The 13,837-nt window shown below is 46.8% G+C and overlaps 1 protein-coding gene across 1 annotated transcript; it reads right to left on the reverse strand.

Annotated features, from left to right (window-relative positions):
* Window positions 1–3,141: 3,141 nt before the first annotated feature.
* Window positions 3,142–13,446, reverse strand: LMO2 (LIM domain only 2). Its single transcript, XM_077114365.1, has 4 exons — window positions 13,433–13,446; window positions 13,081–13,309; window positions 8,824–9,039; window positions 3,142–4,141 (listed from the first exon to the last, which is right to left on the reverse strand). Exons 1-4 carry the CDS (start codon window positions 13,437–13,439, stop codon window positions 3,922–3,924), a joined length of 672 nt encoding a protein of 223 aa, XP_076970480.1. The 5' UTR covers window positions 13,440–13,446; the 3' UTR covers window positions 3,142–3,921.
* Window positions 13,447–13,837: the final 391 nt, after the last annotated feature.

A 13,837-nucleotide genomic window follows, 5' to 3' on the forward strand; every position in this document is an offset into this window, starting at 1 on the left:
AGTCTTTAAGTAGAGAATAAAATTTTTAAGAAAATATGTCAGAGCAGTAACTGCTATGGAAACTGAGAGTTAAAACGCATTTGAACAATGTATAAGTGCCTGTTACGTCTCCGGCATGTACTGGGGTCTGGAGATAGAAGGATAAACAAGATACCGTCCCCGCTTTTGTGGCGCTCAGGGTGTAGCCACAGTTTCTTGTTGAAGGCAGGGAGAAACCACACAAACAACAACAACGACAAAATAAGGGGCATTGCTGGATAAAAGCGTAGACTCCTGGGCCCCAACCCCAAGTTATCCTGAATCTGCAGATTTGCTGTTCAACCCAAGAGCCTGCCTATTAATAGCTTCTCCTATTAGTTAAGGAGACTCCTCGAGACTGAAGTTTGAGAAGCTGAGTGGATGCAAACAGCGGGGCTGAAGAGACTGATGGAAGGGGAGGGGCCTGACCAGAAGACCCCAGTGTCAAGTCAGAAGTCAGCACCGTTCACTGGACCCAGACCTTGTGGCTGGCACAGTAGTAGCTCCCGTTGAGGGAAAGCAGAATCAAAGGTCACCCCACCAGGAAGGGACAATCAGAACTGGTTCCGGCCACTGTCTGTGCTTCCTCGTCCCAAGCAAACCAATGCAAACTCCAGGCTCTCCTGACTACTTGCCCCGCTTTGCACATCAGCATCCCTGAATCTCGCCCGCACCGCACCCCACCGCCTTCCCATCCCAGGGCCTTTTCGAATGTTACTTCCTCGCTCCTGGCAGATTTAATTGTCCTCTTATCTGTGTTTCCATAGCACTCTTTATATATCTTTATTATGGTGCTGGTCTTATATTATCATGATTTGTTTACATTTCTGGCTAGACAGAACTCAAATATTTTCAAATACCCTTGGGAGAGAGGTATGAGTTATCCCTATATTGCAGATGAGAATCCTAAGACTCAGCAAGGGAGTCCAGAGAGGTGGCAGAGCATAGGGGTAGAAAGTCTCAGATAAAGCCAACTGCTGTCATTTACTGGGACCCTATGCAGGATGCTTAACCTGTCTGTGCTTTAGCTTCTTTTGCAATAAAATGCAGATCATAGTAAATAGAACCTGTCACATAAAGCTGTTGTACAGATTAAAGGAGTTAATATTTATAAAGCCCCCAGAATAGTACCGGGCTCACAATAAGTGCTGTACAAATCTTTTGTTAAGTATATAAATAAAGTCATGTCATTGCAATTTAAATCCAAGTCTTGGGACTATAAAGCCCTTAACCACTGCTCTATTTTAAGTTGGTAGGTTTCCAAGGTTCCCTGGTTCTGTTAGAGGCAGCAGAAAAGGACTGGTTCAGGACAAAAGATTTTAATGAGGTGAGAGGAAGCAAAATGTCCCAGCAAACTCTAAAATCAAGACCCTGGACCAGGGAAGGGAGCAGATGCTGGTTCTCCTGGGTCTAGGGCAGAGGACACAGGGGCTATAGGCCAGGCAAGAACCCCTAGGATGGGGTCTGGGAGCTGGCACACTTGAAGTCTCTTTAAGAGTCCTCTCAGTACAGGGTTAGACATTTGGGGCCTGGGGTGACTTGCCACAAAGACACTGCCTCTGCATCCACAATGCCACGAGGTGGTGCCATTGACAAATGGAAAATGCCAATTACAGCTTTATTGAGGATGGTGAAGTTAATAGCTGATTTCTTACATCATGTATGTGTTGTACTTCAGTGGGGATTAAAAATGAGGTTTAGATTTCCAAAGCAAGAATCATCTTTATTTTTAGCTAACACTGTTCATAAGAAAATTGCATAACCAAAATCTGTTAGTACTATTATTTATGTCAGTATGATTAAAAATGGTGGTTTGACTTGTAATTCATCTGGTAGGTAATGCACAAGCCAACTGTTAGCTGAGTGACAAAAGTGTGTAAAACTGTCCATTTAAGGACCAAGGGTGGAAAGGGTTTGTCTACAGGTGGAGAAGTTCCTCGGTGATTAACTTTGCGTCAGATATAAAAATGAAGAGCCTGGAATGCATTATCTTTCTAACTGGAGGAGGACTTGGAACGGCAGCTCTCCAACTTCGGTTCACTGTTAATTAGGACTTTTTGCAACACAAGTTGCTGAACCCCATCCCAAGTTCTTGACTCTGTGGGTATGGGGGAGGCTCAGGAACCTGCATTCTACCAATCCTAGGCAATGCTGATACTACTCATCCAGGGACCAGATTCTGAGAACCACTGATTTTAACAAACTTCCCCTCAGGGATAGCAGCACTTCCTCACCAGCTCGGCAGGAATGCAATGGAATAAGGTCTGTTTTAAACAGGTGCCTAAAGAAATCAAATTTCTCACCCTCTTTTAGAATTTTACAGACCAAACGAGCTATCAATTAATTCTCCTCTGGGGGGGGGGGGGGGGAATAGTTCTTTAAGGATGACTGGAGATTTTAAAGGATTCTTATTGCCGATTGACTTTAGCATTAGCTGTGTGTTTCTGATGTCTTGAGAGTTAAACATACTAAAACTTCTTGGTATTTGGTAATATTCTTATGAAATAATGGAAAAGTGTTTCCGTCATCTTGGTTTTTCTCCATTGGGACATTCTTGGACTAAGCGAGCTGAGGCGGGATGACCAGCAGGGGGCGCTCCGAATCAGTTCATGGCCACAGCCGAACCGGTGTGACAGGCCAACGTAGAGTAAGGCGCTGCTTTAAATCTCAAAGTAGGGTACTCTTAACCACTTCTCATAAAATACCCAAGACACACGTCTCGGAAAATCGAAGTGTCAAGCTCAGCATTTTTTGCCACATTTCAAACTAGGCAATTACCTCCTCTCCCAAAGGGGACATGTTATATGTATTTGTGTCCTTTCTAGGTTACAGGTTTCCCAAAGGCAACAAAACTCGCCTTTCACTCCTTCGACACAAGGCTGGCGTGAAATGCACACTTTACAATCTCAGTTTAATTATTCTACATCCCTCTGAGCTAAGTGACGGTCTGTTACATAATTGCTAGTAATATAGAAATATACCTGCCTCCTATAAACCCTAGCAATAAATGGAACTTTTTATTTGACCCAAAAGGAAATTGCTTGTTTACTTCCCCTTTATAATATAAAAAGCAGACCATTTTTTTTTGCCATTCCAAATTGTAAGTTACCATCAAATAAACAGTTTAGTCTGTCATTTTTATTGTTTGCATGTTTCCTTTCACTACACACAACAAATACTTTGATATAATCTAAGATAATAAAATAGTTGAACAACTTTTTTTTTTAGATTTACCTTTGTATAGAAACAATCTGTGGAATGCCTCACCCCACGACTAAGGTGTCTAAAAACAGTGATTCATCAACATTGCTTTAAATAATTATTTGGTTAAAAGTTGCAGTTTCCATTCTCAACTGAAATGTGTCCCCATGCATTTCCCTTGGATCCAAAGCTTAAGGCCTTAGGCAGGTGGCCAAGAAAAAAAAACGATGGCCAGTCTCCTTTCTGTCCTCTCTCTATATAAAAGACAGTCATTGGAACAGGGTTGTTATAAAAGCTAGGAAGAAAAGATATCAATTGCACATCTCCAGTTTGCAAGAGTCAAAGTCATAACACATCTTTATACAAGTTCTTATCTGTAGATGTGAAATTGCATCATGATGGCACAGCACCTGCCCATCCCCCAAATGTTCCTTTCCTCTTCTAATCTTCTCAGTGACAAGTGACATCCAAGATGTCAGCCTGTGGACAGGCTGTAGCCATAAATTCTCCCTAAGGGCTAGTCCTTTTGTCACGTTTAAATCTCCTCCCTTGAATTATGTCACTTGGATGTTATGTCTTAGTGCCCAGTAGGAGTCTACCATCCCCCCACCCATTAAATTCCCAAAGTGCCTAAGAGTCAAGACTCCATGGAGACAGTGTCTTCAATGAAACATCTCCCCAAGGCTTCTGGGGGACCCTGGCCTATATCATTCCATTGATCTTAGTCCACTCGTAGATGTCCTGTTCGCACACTATGTCAGAGTTGATGAGGAGGTATCTGTCACCCACACAGAAATGCTTCTGACAGGCAGCACATTTGAAACATTCCAGGTGATAAACTTTGTCTTTCACCCTCATCGTCATCTCATAGGCACGGATCCGCTTGTCACAGGATGCACAGAGACCATCTTGGCCAAAAAGCCTAGGGAAAAAAAAAAGGAAAGAAAGGCTAAGAAGACAGTGGCAGAGGCAACATTGGAAGAAAGGGCTTGGGGATGGATTCCATCAGACGAACTTGGACTTCCGAGGTGTCAAGGAGCTAAGAAGAGTTGGACTCAGACAGGTGGCTGGCTTCTGTCGTCTTTTCTAGAGGAGAGGGTATCTGGGGGGAAATATGTTCAGTGGCATTTGCATTTGGCATATCTCCTTTTCTGGGCTCTCTCCTGCTCTTGGAAACCACTCCCCACAGCCTCTAGTCTGCCACAGGCCCCTGTAGGAGACGTGCAACTGAAGTGATCTGAGAGAAGGGGTTAGGCATGTACTATGTATCCCTTTCCAGAACTTTCCTTTTAGGAGAAGAAGTGAAGTAAACCCATGGGGACCCCTCTGGGGTGAGGGAATTAACCAGGAATGCAATCAAATGCATATCTTCCTGAGAATCCCCAAACTCTTGCATGTCAACAGTCACTAATTCCACCCATGGGGAGGGCTGGCCCTGAATTCCTTCATAAACTGCGAAGCCCATCTCCGCCTGATTATTCTCTGGGGTGGGGAGGGGGGAGCTGCGAGGAGACCGAGGAACTTCGACAGAAAACACCTGGTGCCCTTAATCATGCCTCAGTGATCTGGAGGACAAACAGTGTCGCTCCACATGGAACAGAAGATCTTAATTCAAGGTCCTTTCTGCCCCGCTGGCATGGATCTCTGGGGAGAGGTTTCTTCTGACAGTTCATTCAAGACCCTCCTAAGTCTCTGTCAATAAGTCACTTTTTTCAAACAACATTCACTGAGGACATGGGTGATGCACCACAGGAGAGCCTACAACAGTAGTTCTCAAAGTGTGGTCTCAGGACCAGCAGCTTCAGGAAACTTAAAGCATCAGCATGGAAACTTGTTAGAGATGCAAATACTCAGGCCCCACTTGCTTGAGAAATGCTGCTGCTGCGGGGTGAGGCCCAGCGGTTTGTATTCTAATGAGAACTTTCAGGTGATTCTGATGCAGGCTAAAATTTGAGAATCAGCCTGCCAAAGTGGAACAGCACAAGTACTGGAATTGGAACCTGCGTGCCTCTGGTGAGACATCTGATTTCTCTGAGCTGCAGTGAAATGGCAATGATCACAGCCTCTACCTCACTCAGCTGTCAGAAAGATCAAATCGAACATGGCAAAGCATCAGGGTGAAAGGATGGGCCTGCGCAAGTTCAGTTTTCATCCACCTCTTATGTATTCCCCACTGCACTTGGTAGCTGCAGGAAGTGATTTTCACTCGTGGCTGATACCATGCCATGTTTGCAGGTGATTCCCACATCATACATTTGGGATGGTTTTAGGCAAATGCTTGTTCTCATTGGAAGTTATTAACTTCAGAATAGCAGGGAAGCAACTGGTATATGTGAAAAGGTGATCAGAGAGAGGGGAAGTTGGTAAATTTTAGAACATTTGGGCAAAATTAATGGAATCAAGAGATGTGGTCTGGGTGAATAGAGAGCTCTTTTTAGAACCAGGGTCATCAAATTTTCCTCTGAATTCTGCTTCTCATTTGAAGATCTGTGAGTATTTTCAGAAGCACCACCTGGGAGCAAACTCATTACTGGGGGAGAACATTTATCCCAACATAGCAGATGGCAGAACTGTAGGTAACTGCCACGTTGGAGGTCACAGAGTGAAAAGACAGTTCTGGTTTTCTGACTGTTCAGTAAGTTCAGCTGGGGCTGAGCAAGGATAAATGACTGACAAAACAGTATGCACGAAATCAGTCCAACTGCCTGAGGTGTGTGACCCCATGAGGAAGGACAGAGTTTATTAAAGGGAATTCAGGGGGCAAATTACAATACACATCAGGCAGCTAATGAAGGGAAGGGCGGAGGACTAGGATTTGGGGACCTCTAAGGGTTCAGGTGGCTCTGAGCAAATGGCATCCTCTCCCTGGGCTTCTGTGTCTTAAGCTGTAAAGCAAACGGACTGGAAGAGAAACCCTCTAAGGCCTTTCCAGTGCTAATATTCTGAGATTCTAATAATAGTAAGAATACACCAGGACTTAACACCTAACTTGAACATTAACCTCTGGCACCAAGAATTGGTGAGGAGATGACATGTGGTGCAAGGGATTGATTAAGGAGAAGGCAACTGGGTAAGGCAGAAGGGAAACTGGACAGAAAGGAGGACAAGAACATCAGGCAAAGTTGCAATCTCAGGCAAAGCCCCTGAGATGGGAGCATGACTCTAGAGTGCAGGTTATGTCTCTAAGTCAGGCATGGTTGCAGGGCTTTCTTATTCCTAGGGTGTCATTTTGGTTGAAGGTGAGAGGTGGGGGGATAAGCATTGGGGCTCTAACAGATACAGGTGCTGGAGTAAAGCCCCTGGTGGGGGTGGGGGTGGGGTGGGAGTGCTGCAGACCAAAATTGGTTAAACAAAAAAAAGGGGGGGGGGGATCCAAGGGGATCTAAACAGACACTGACATTAACAGGTACTGTCTTACTCCAAACAACCCAACAGCTAGGGTATCAGTAGAGTATAGGCTCTGCATGGGGAATCTCATGGATATTTGAGGCTAAATATCTGAAAAGGATTTCGCAGGTGAGTCAGCCATAGGAAATCTTCATGGGGAGGAGTCTCCAGGCGAGGAGGACAGACCCCCTCCATGGGATCCCCCTCACCGTTATTCCCTCTTGCCTTTTTCCAAAGACACTGGCACATACATAAAGAAGCAAATGAACTAGTCCCTGGTTAAAGGACCATTCCTGAAGGAAGACAATTTCTCTTTTCCTCTGTCAAGAGGTGTCATGTCTTAAGCCTTCTGCTGCCCATTTTAATAACAATAATATAAATATTAAAGGACGGCTGGAAACGCCTGCACCAACACAGAGTTAATTAACATGCTGCCTGGGAATGTAGCAGGGAGAAGAATTATTTCATGTCACCAAGACACAAGTTAATTAACATTGGGTCCTTCCAGACTATTTTTTTCCCCTCTCCTTTTTAAAAATAGAAAAGATTAACAAGCCCGGGCAGCACTGGTTTTATTCTTGAATGTTATATAAAATTGTACAGATAGGGAGAAGCCCAGGCTCTTCTGACCTTCCTCTATCCGCACTTCATTTAATAAGATTCAAATGATTTGACAGGGATGTAGTCAGAGAGCCCAATGGGAATCATTTCCCCTTCTGCTCTCTGCACCGACTTGGCAAACTGGCTACTGAGCGAAACCCAGGCTCTATTTAGCCCCAGTTTTATTTTCTTGTGACTTCAAACAAAAACTGGCCAAAATATCCTCACAAACACTGAAAACCTTACTTATTTTCTCTGAACCATCAAATTTGCAAGGATTTTATCGGTGGGTTAGAAAATAAAAAAGCTTATTGTATCAGTCCCTGGGTAAACAGATGAGCTGAGTTCACCACTGAATTGCCTGCAGTTTTATATTTAATGTAAAAAATGCGCTGAGGGCAGGTTTGAGAGAAGTGCTGGCCTGGCAGCCAAGGGCACTGGAATCTAAGCAAGCTTCCACCAGCTGGGTGTCCTAATGTATTAGGCGTGTGTTTGTGTGTGTGTGTGCGCGCACATACTCAATGGGCCCTCTGCCACAGGAAGATGGCAAAAACCTGACAGCTACACGGCTAAGCAGATCTGACAGTAGAGGGCACAGAGTTACCTCCACAGCAGCTACTATGAAACTAGAAATGTTAGAATATTTCAGGCAGAAGCACTCCTTGAGTGCTTAAAAATCCACATGCCAATTGTATGCCCCAAAGCATCAGAGATGTCCGTAGCTCCTGTCTCACTTGATGTTGTAAAGATACTATTTCACTCTCCCATGCTCCCATCCCCTTGTTCATTAGGAAAAGACTTAAGGATAATGTCACACGGGTCAGTAATATAACAGCGGCTAACATCTATTTGATACTTATGTACCAAGCCAAGTACTTTCCAAATATTATCCCGTCTAATGCACCACTGCCTTGGAAGGAGTCGCTATTATTTTCCCCATTTTGCAGATGAAGGCATGGAGGCTTGGGGAGGAAAAAGTAACGTGCCCAAGTACACAGAGCTAGAAAGCAATGCTACTGCAACTCAAACTCCAACCGACACCAGGGCCTTTGCCCTTAGCCACATCACATACTGCCTTCCTACGGTGACAATCAAATGCTTGGGATTTCAAGGACAGAATGCAATTTCTCGTTTTAAATTTCTCAGCACAGAATTTTCAGGCATACAAAATATCTATAACCTATATGTATGTTTTGAAACATAAAAATGAACTTCCAAGAACCCATCTCGAACCCTACCATCTAAAACATTCCCAGTTCCCATGATGCTCTCTGCATGCCCCTCCCCAATCCTACCCCCTTGCCTACCCCTTGGAGGTAACCACGATCCTGAATTTTGTGTTTTGCATGCTCTTGCCTTGCAAAAAAAAGTTGTATTTAACCACACAGGAACGTATCCCAGGGACCAAGCTTCTCAAATGGAAAGAAATGCCACCTGCGGCTCTGCACGGGAGGTGGAGACCCAGGCTCTGCAGCCTGGCCTCGTTCCAGCAGCCTCCTGGCTCTGTGGCAGGGGCTGGGGGAGAGCCCCGCAGGCACAGGGGTCCATGGATCGCCCTGCCTCTCTCCCGCGGTGGAAGTAGGACAGGGGGGAGCAGGGAGTTGAAAGAAAAGATACCTGAGATAGTCTCTCCTGCAGAGCTTCCGTCCCAGCTTGTAATAGAGGCGCCGCCCCACCTCACCCAGCCGGCACCCACAGAGGTCACAGCTGAGGCAGTCCTCGTGCCAGTACTGGTCGATGGCCTTCAGGAAGTAGCGGTCCCCGATGTTCTGCTGGCAGCCACCGCATGTCAGCAGGGATGGGGGGATCTGCAGCACCTCATCCACCGGCTCCCTGGAAGGAAGGCCAAACGTTAGGGACAACCGCACCTCAGTGAGACCCACGTTGGGGTCAGGAATTGATCTGGAGCAAAGAGACCCAAGGCAGAGTTTACATCATGGGAATCTCCCTCGACTGCCTTTTGGTGACATAAGAAGGGAAGAGACAACAAATCCCTGGGCCAGGCATCAGAGAGGCCAAGCCAGCCTTGGGTTAGGACAGGAGAAAGGAGACCTGAAACCTAAGATCCTAGAACAGCACAAGAGCAGCCAAGACAACTGTAGGTGGCACTGTACCCAACCCTCAGGCCAGCACCATTCTTGGCACCTCTGGCTCCTCTTTTTCCCATGCTCCCCTCCTCCTCCCCTCTATCTTCACAATTCTCTCTCTTTCCTCCTTCCATACCCACAACCCAAAGTCACTACTTAATCCAGAGGAGGCACTTGGGCTAAAAAAGTTGCTTAGTGCTGGGGCAGCCAAGTACACAGAGCACTAAAAATCTGCAAATTTTCTAGTGAATCTATATACCATCCTTACTCCATGCCTCCCAATTACTCAAAAGCAGAAGGCAAGGGAGAAAGAAGAAAGCAACTGAAAATTATTTGGGGTTGTCTTCTCTTCCCAAAATAAAAATTCTGTTGAGATATAATAAGAACTCCCCTTGCTTTACCTTCTACCAAAATTCCACATCCCATCCTCCTTATATCCCAGATGTTAAAGGGCGTGGTCCAGTTTATAAAGGACATCTTTCCTCACAGGAACACTTTTACAAAAGCAAAACCGATTTGGATAAAATTGAGTTAGTAAAGAATGGAGAGGCAGGCAAAAATTATATTTAAAGAGAATAGTAGGCAATGAGACTGAAATCTCAATCCAGGCAATTCTTGAACTGTGAACCTGTGATATGTGTTCTCTCATTTAAAAATCGTGCATAGTGTCTTCTATCCATTTTATTTAACCAGAATCTAAGCACTTGTGTTTTACATTTTAAAGCAAATAATACTTTTTGTCAAAATAAAATAAGAGGCGTGGTGGGAAAGATTAGCATCAAATGGGACACAGGAAAAGCCTAATACTTGTTGATTTATAATAATTAACAACAAGTACTCTTTGGAACTTACTCAAACACGGTTTTTTAGTTTTTTTTAATGGACCTGTTTCCAAATGTAAAATTCCCAAAGGGAGTTTCCCCTGGGTGCCTTGGAGGTATAAATCTGCGTCTCTAATTTCTAGCTGACACTAACTTGCACGGTGACCTTGTGTCCTAATTGGACTGTGGCCACAGAGCTGGGCGCCCATCACACCCGGGGACGCCGAGGCTCAGGTAATCAGTGTTTATAATACCCTGGGGCAGCCTCCGGTGACTGAAGTAAAGAGCTCGCCTCCAGATCAATGCTTAGGAGATGCTAAAACCCAGTTCACACTCTGCAGATGGAGAGAGTAAAGGACTATATAAGGACACTTCATGAGATTATCTCCTTTTAGAACGAGGAAAGGTGAAACCCAAGCCAATTAAAAAAGAAAAAGGAAATCAAGCCCTTAAATAGTTGTAATAATTTACAGGCTTGACTTGCTTTACTATTCTTTGCCTCTACAGATCATACATAAAGACTTCCATTCTCCCTCTGGAAAAATAACTACTATGCCCAGCATTTTTATGTACATACATTTTATGTACATCTGTAATCAGAATGCAGCTCTTCTCATTCCACGGGCCTTGATCTTACTTGGGGCTTTCAAAACACTCACAGAACCTCCACCACACTGAATGCCCCGGTGCTGACACTGCCAACCAACTGTGAAAGAGGAGAATTTGCACTTAGCTGGTGCAAAACTGCCTGAAATTAAAATGAATTGCTCTTGTGACTCATAGGGAGGCGGTAAGGGGCACCGAGTGCATCCTAAAAGATATCTCCAAGCTCACAAAGTCTGGCTGCCCTTCTGTCTAAATGTTGGGTTTGCCTGAGCCTGGGCAAGTCTCCATCTGGAATATGGAGATGCTAATGGTAATGACTCCAGTTGGCTTTGGGTAAGTATGCAGTGAAGCATCTATCAGGATAGTGGTCCGCAGTAGAAATATTAAGCAAAGGAGCTATCACGATGGCCTGAAATGAAATAGTAAACACAGGATAAGATACTGGCTCCATCTGTTAGAGTTTATGATAACATCATGCTGTCCATGGAGGACGTTCCAAGCAAAAGACTGAGTAGGATTCACCTTCAAATTAATGTTTTATGTTTTCCTAGAGCCTATCCTGAATATTACACCTGAAAAATCACTTCTGCCTGGATTTCTGGGCATAATTTATCAACCTTTTCTGGGAAAGAGGGGGAAAAATGTGCTGGCACCATTTCCTCAACTAGCTTGTCCGTCTTCAGTTAGTACCTGTCTTCACTGGAAAATAGTGAAGAATGGAATAGTTAGTGCCCTTCAGTTAGGTGCTTGATGTATTTTATGAGGCTAGGATGCTTCAATTTTCTAACCTCAGTGAAAAAGGAAAATTTTGAAAAGACTAAACTTCCTTAGGGAAAGTGAAACCTCCAGATTTGTCTTCTAATAAAAGGATTAGTGACTAAGTTTTGGCTGGTCGAAAGGGCATTAGCTACCAATTCATCCAGTTCACTCTCTTTATTACTATGGTCTTGCCCAGTCTCTGGACTAAATTGTAATTCTAAGTTTGTTAAAAAAAAAAAAAAAAAGTGAACAAACCACCCTTTAAACTCATTGTTTGCACAGATACATACATTTAAGTAAAGGAATGTTATTTTTCTCTTGAGAATTAGTCCAAGGAAGCTGGGGGTTTGTTAACACAAACCCGGCTCCTTACAGAACTGGTGTCTTAACCTTTAAGATTGAATAGTGATGTTTATATTCTCGCTGGATTGTGGCACTTCCTGAGTTTTATGAGAACATGCTGAGCTTTCATGTCAGTAACTGAGGGTAAAACCCAGGTAAATAAACACCACCAAGGGCTGAAATTGGTGGGGTGGCGGGAGACTTCTAACAAGAAAGCACAATTCTTTAAAACAAGAAAAGAAAAAACCAAAACAAACGCCTCTTAAGAGCACAAATGGACAAGTCATTAACCAGCTGCTTTGGTCTGTGTAACAAATCCCTTCAAAGGATTAGATGGGGACTTCAAAGGAATAAAAATTCTCAAAACCAGACAGTTAATGAATCTTAAAAGGGCATTTACGTTGACGGGAAAATGAGATCTTAAACAACCCTTTCTCCCCATGTTATCACCAAAGAATGGGTTGGGGGTGTAAATTGGAAATAGGGGAACATTCCAAGTCAGTAGGAGGCTCAGAAAACAGACGCGGCAGATGCTCTTGGGAGTCCTGGTTCCCCGACTCTAAAGCCTTTGGAGACCATGAAAAACCCACGAGACTCCCCGCCCTAGAAAAATTCACCTATACACAAAATGGTGCGCTGCCCTTCGAGATAGAGAAACCCCATCAGCGGACCCCAAGAAACATGAACTCTGATTAACTCCGGATTTATCGGCTCTAGAAGTGTCTGGAGGCCAGAGTAGGCTCGGAAGTGGACGCTGGGACCCCGTAGGCGGCGAGGCACCCGCGCGGCCCGGGGTCGCTCCACCTGCGGGCTGGGAAGGGGGCCGTGGGGGGTGCGGGAGGCCTCCACTCGGAACGTCCCCCTTTCCAAGACCAACTGGACAAAGAGAAAGCGGGCCGGGGCGGGGGGAGGCGAAAGGAGCAGAATCCAGCCCTGCACTCTCGCCTGACCTGCACCTACGCGCCTCCGAGCTCCCCCGGTGCCCGCTCCGGTGCAAACTTTCTGGCCCGCGGAGGGCTCGCGGAACGTCCCAGGCAGCCGAGAGGGGCCCGCGGGGTGCAGGGCCAGAACCCCTTTCCCGCACTATCCCCCGCCAGCCCGAGAGCAAGGCGGAGGGCGCCAAGGGCACGCCGCGGGCGCGCACCTGAAGCCCCTCGCGGGGTGGTGGTGCTGGTGGGGGGTAGCCGTGCCACCCCACTAACCACGGGGCGCGAGGCCGTGGAGAGCGTGGGTGAAAGCGACAGGGGTGCCACACTCACTCAGACGGGTCCAGGCTCTTCCTCTCGATGGCCGAGGACATTGGGGAGGGAGGCGGCGTGCCGGACGGGGGAGGCGCTCCCTTTGTGGTGCGGGGCTGGCCGGCTGCCAGGGCTCGGACCCCCTCGGGTGCTCGGGCGCCGCCGCTGCCGCCGCTCTTGCGCCTCCGCTTGCTCGGGAGCTCCGGCGGCGAGCTCGGCCCTCCGCGCTCAAGGACAGTCACCGCGCTCCCTTCAAACGCCAAAGAGAGAGAGCGAATCACCGGGCTGCGGGCGCGCCGCGGCCGAGACCGGGGCCGGGACGCGCAGCCTGGCCCGGGGCATCTGCAGCAGCTGCTGCCGCTCAGGACTTAACCTTCCATCCCGGTCCCGCCGCCACCGCCACCGCCCGGTCCCGTTCGCGCGCCGTCGCCGGATCCGCGCCGCCGGGCCGCCCCGCGCCCCTCGCACCTTCCGCCCGGGTCGCAGCGCGCAGCTCGCCGCGGAGGGCAGGGAGGGGGCGGCGGGCGGGGAGGGGCCCGTGCGTCGCGCCCCTGGGCTCCCTCCTCGCCGGGAAAGGTCTATTTTCGCTCAGCTTCCCTCTGTCTCTGGTTTCATTTCCTTTTTCCTGATCACGATTCAAATACAATAGAAGGAAATCACATTTAAAGAGACAGCTGCCCGGCCATCCTCCCCCCCCTTCCCCCTCCCCCCCTTTTTAAACGGGGCTCCTGGGGATTAGCAATACAAACAGCGGCCGCGCAGGACGGACTTCGCTTCT

Source organism: Tamandua tetradactyla, chromosome 8 (genome assembly GCF_023851605.1).
Source record: "Tamandua tetradactyla isolate mTamTet1 chromosome 8, mTamTet1.pri, whole genome shotgun sequence".
Taxonomy (NCBI): Eukaryota; Metazoa; Chordata; class Mammalia; order Pilosa; family Myrmecophagidae; genus Tamandua; species Tamandua tetradactyla.

What these genes read in the sequence shown, in the direction of transcription:
- LMO2 (XM_077114365.1), bottom strand. An exon ending in AAGAGCCTGGACCCGTCTGA is followed by an intron (nt 9,040 to 13,080) that starts GTGAGTGTGGCA and finishes CCTTCCTTCCAG; the next exon opens with GGAGCCGGTGGATGAGGTGC. An exon ending in TGCAGGAGAGACTATCTCAG is followed by an intron (nt 4,142 to 8,823) that starts GTATCTTTTCTT and finishes TTTTTTCCCTAG; the next exon opens with GCTTTTTGGCCAAGATGGTC.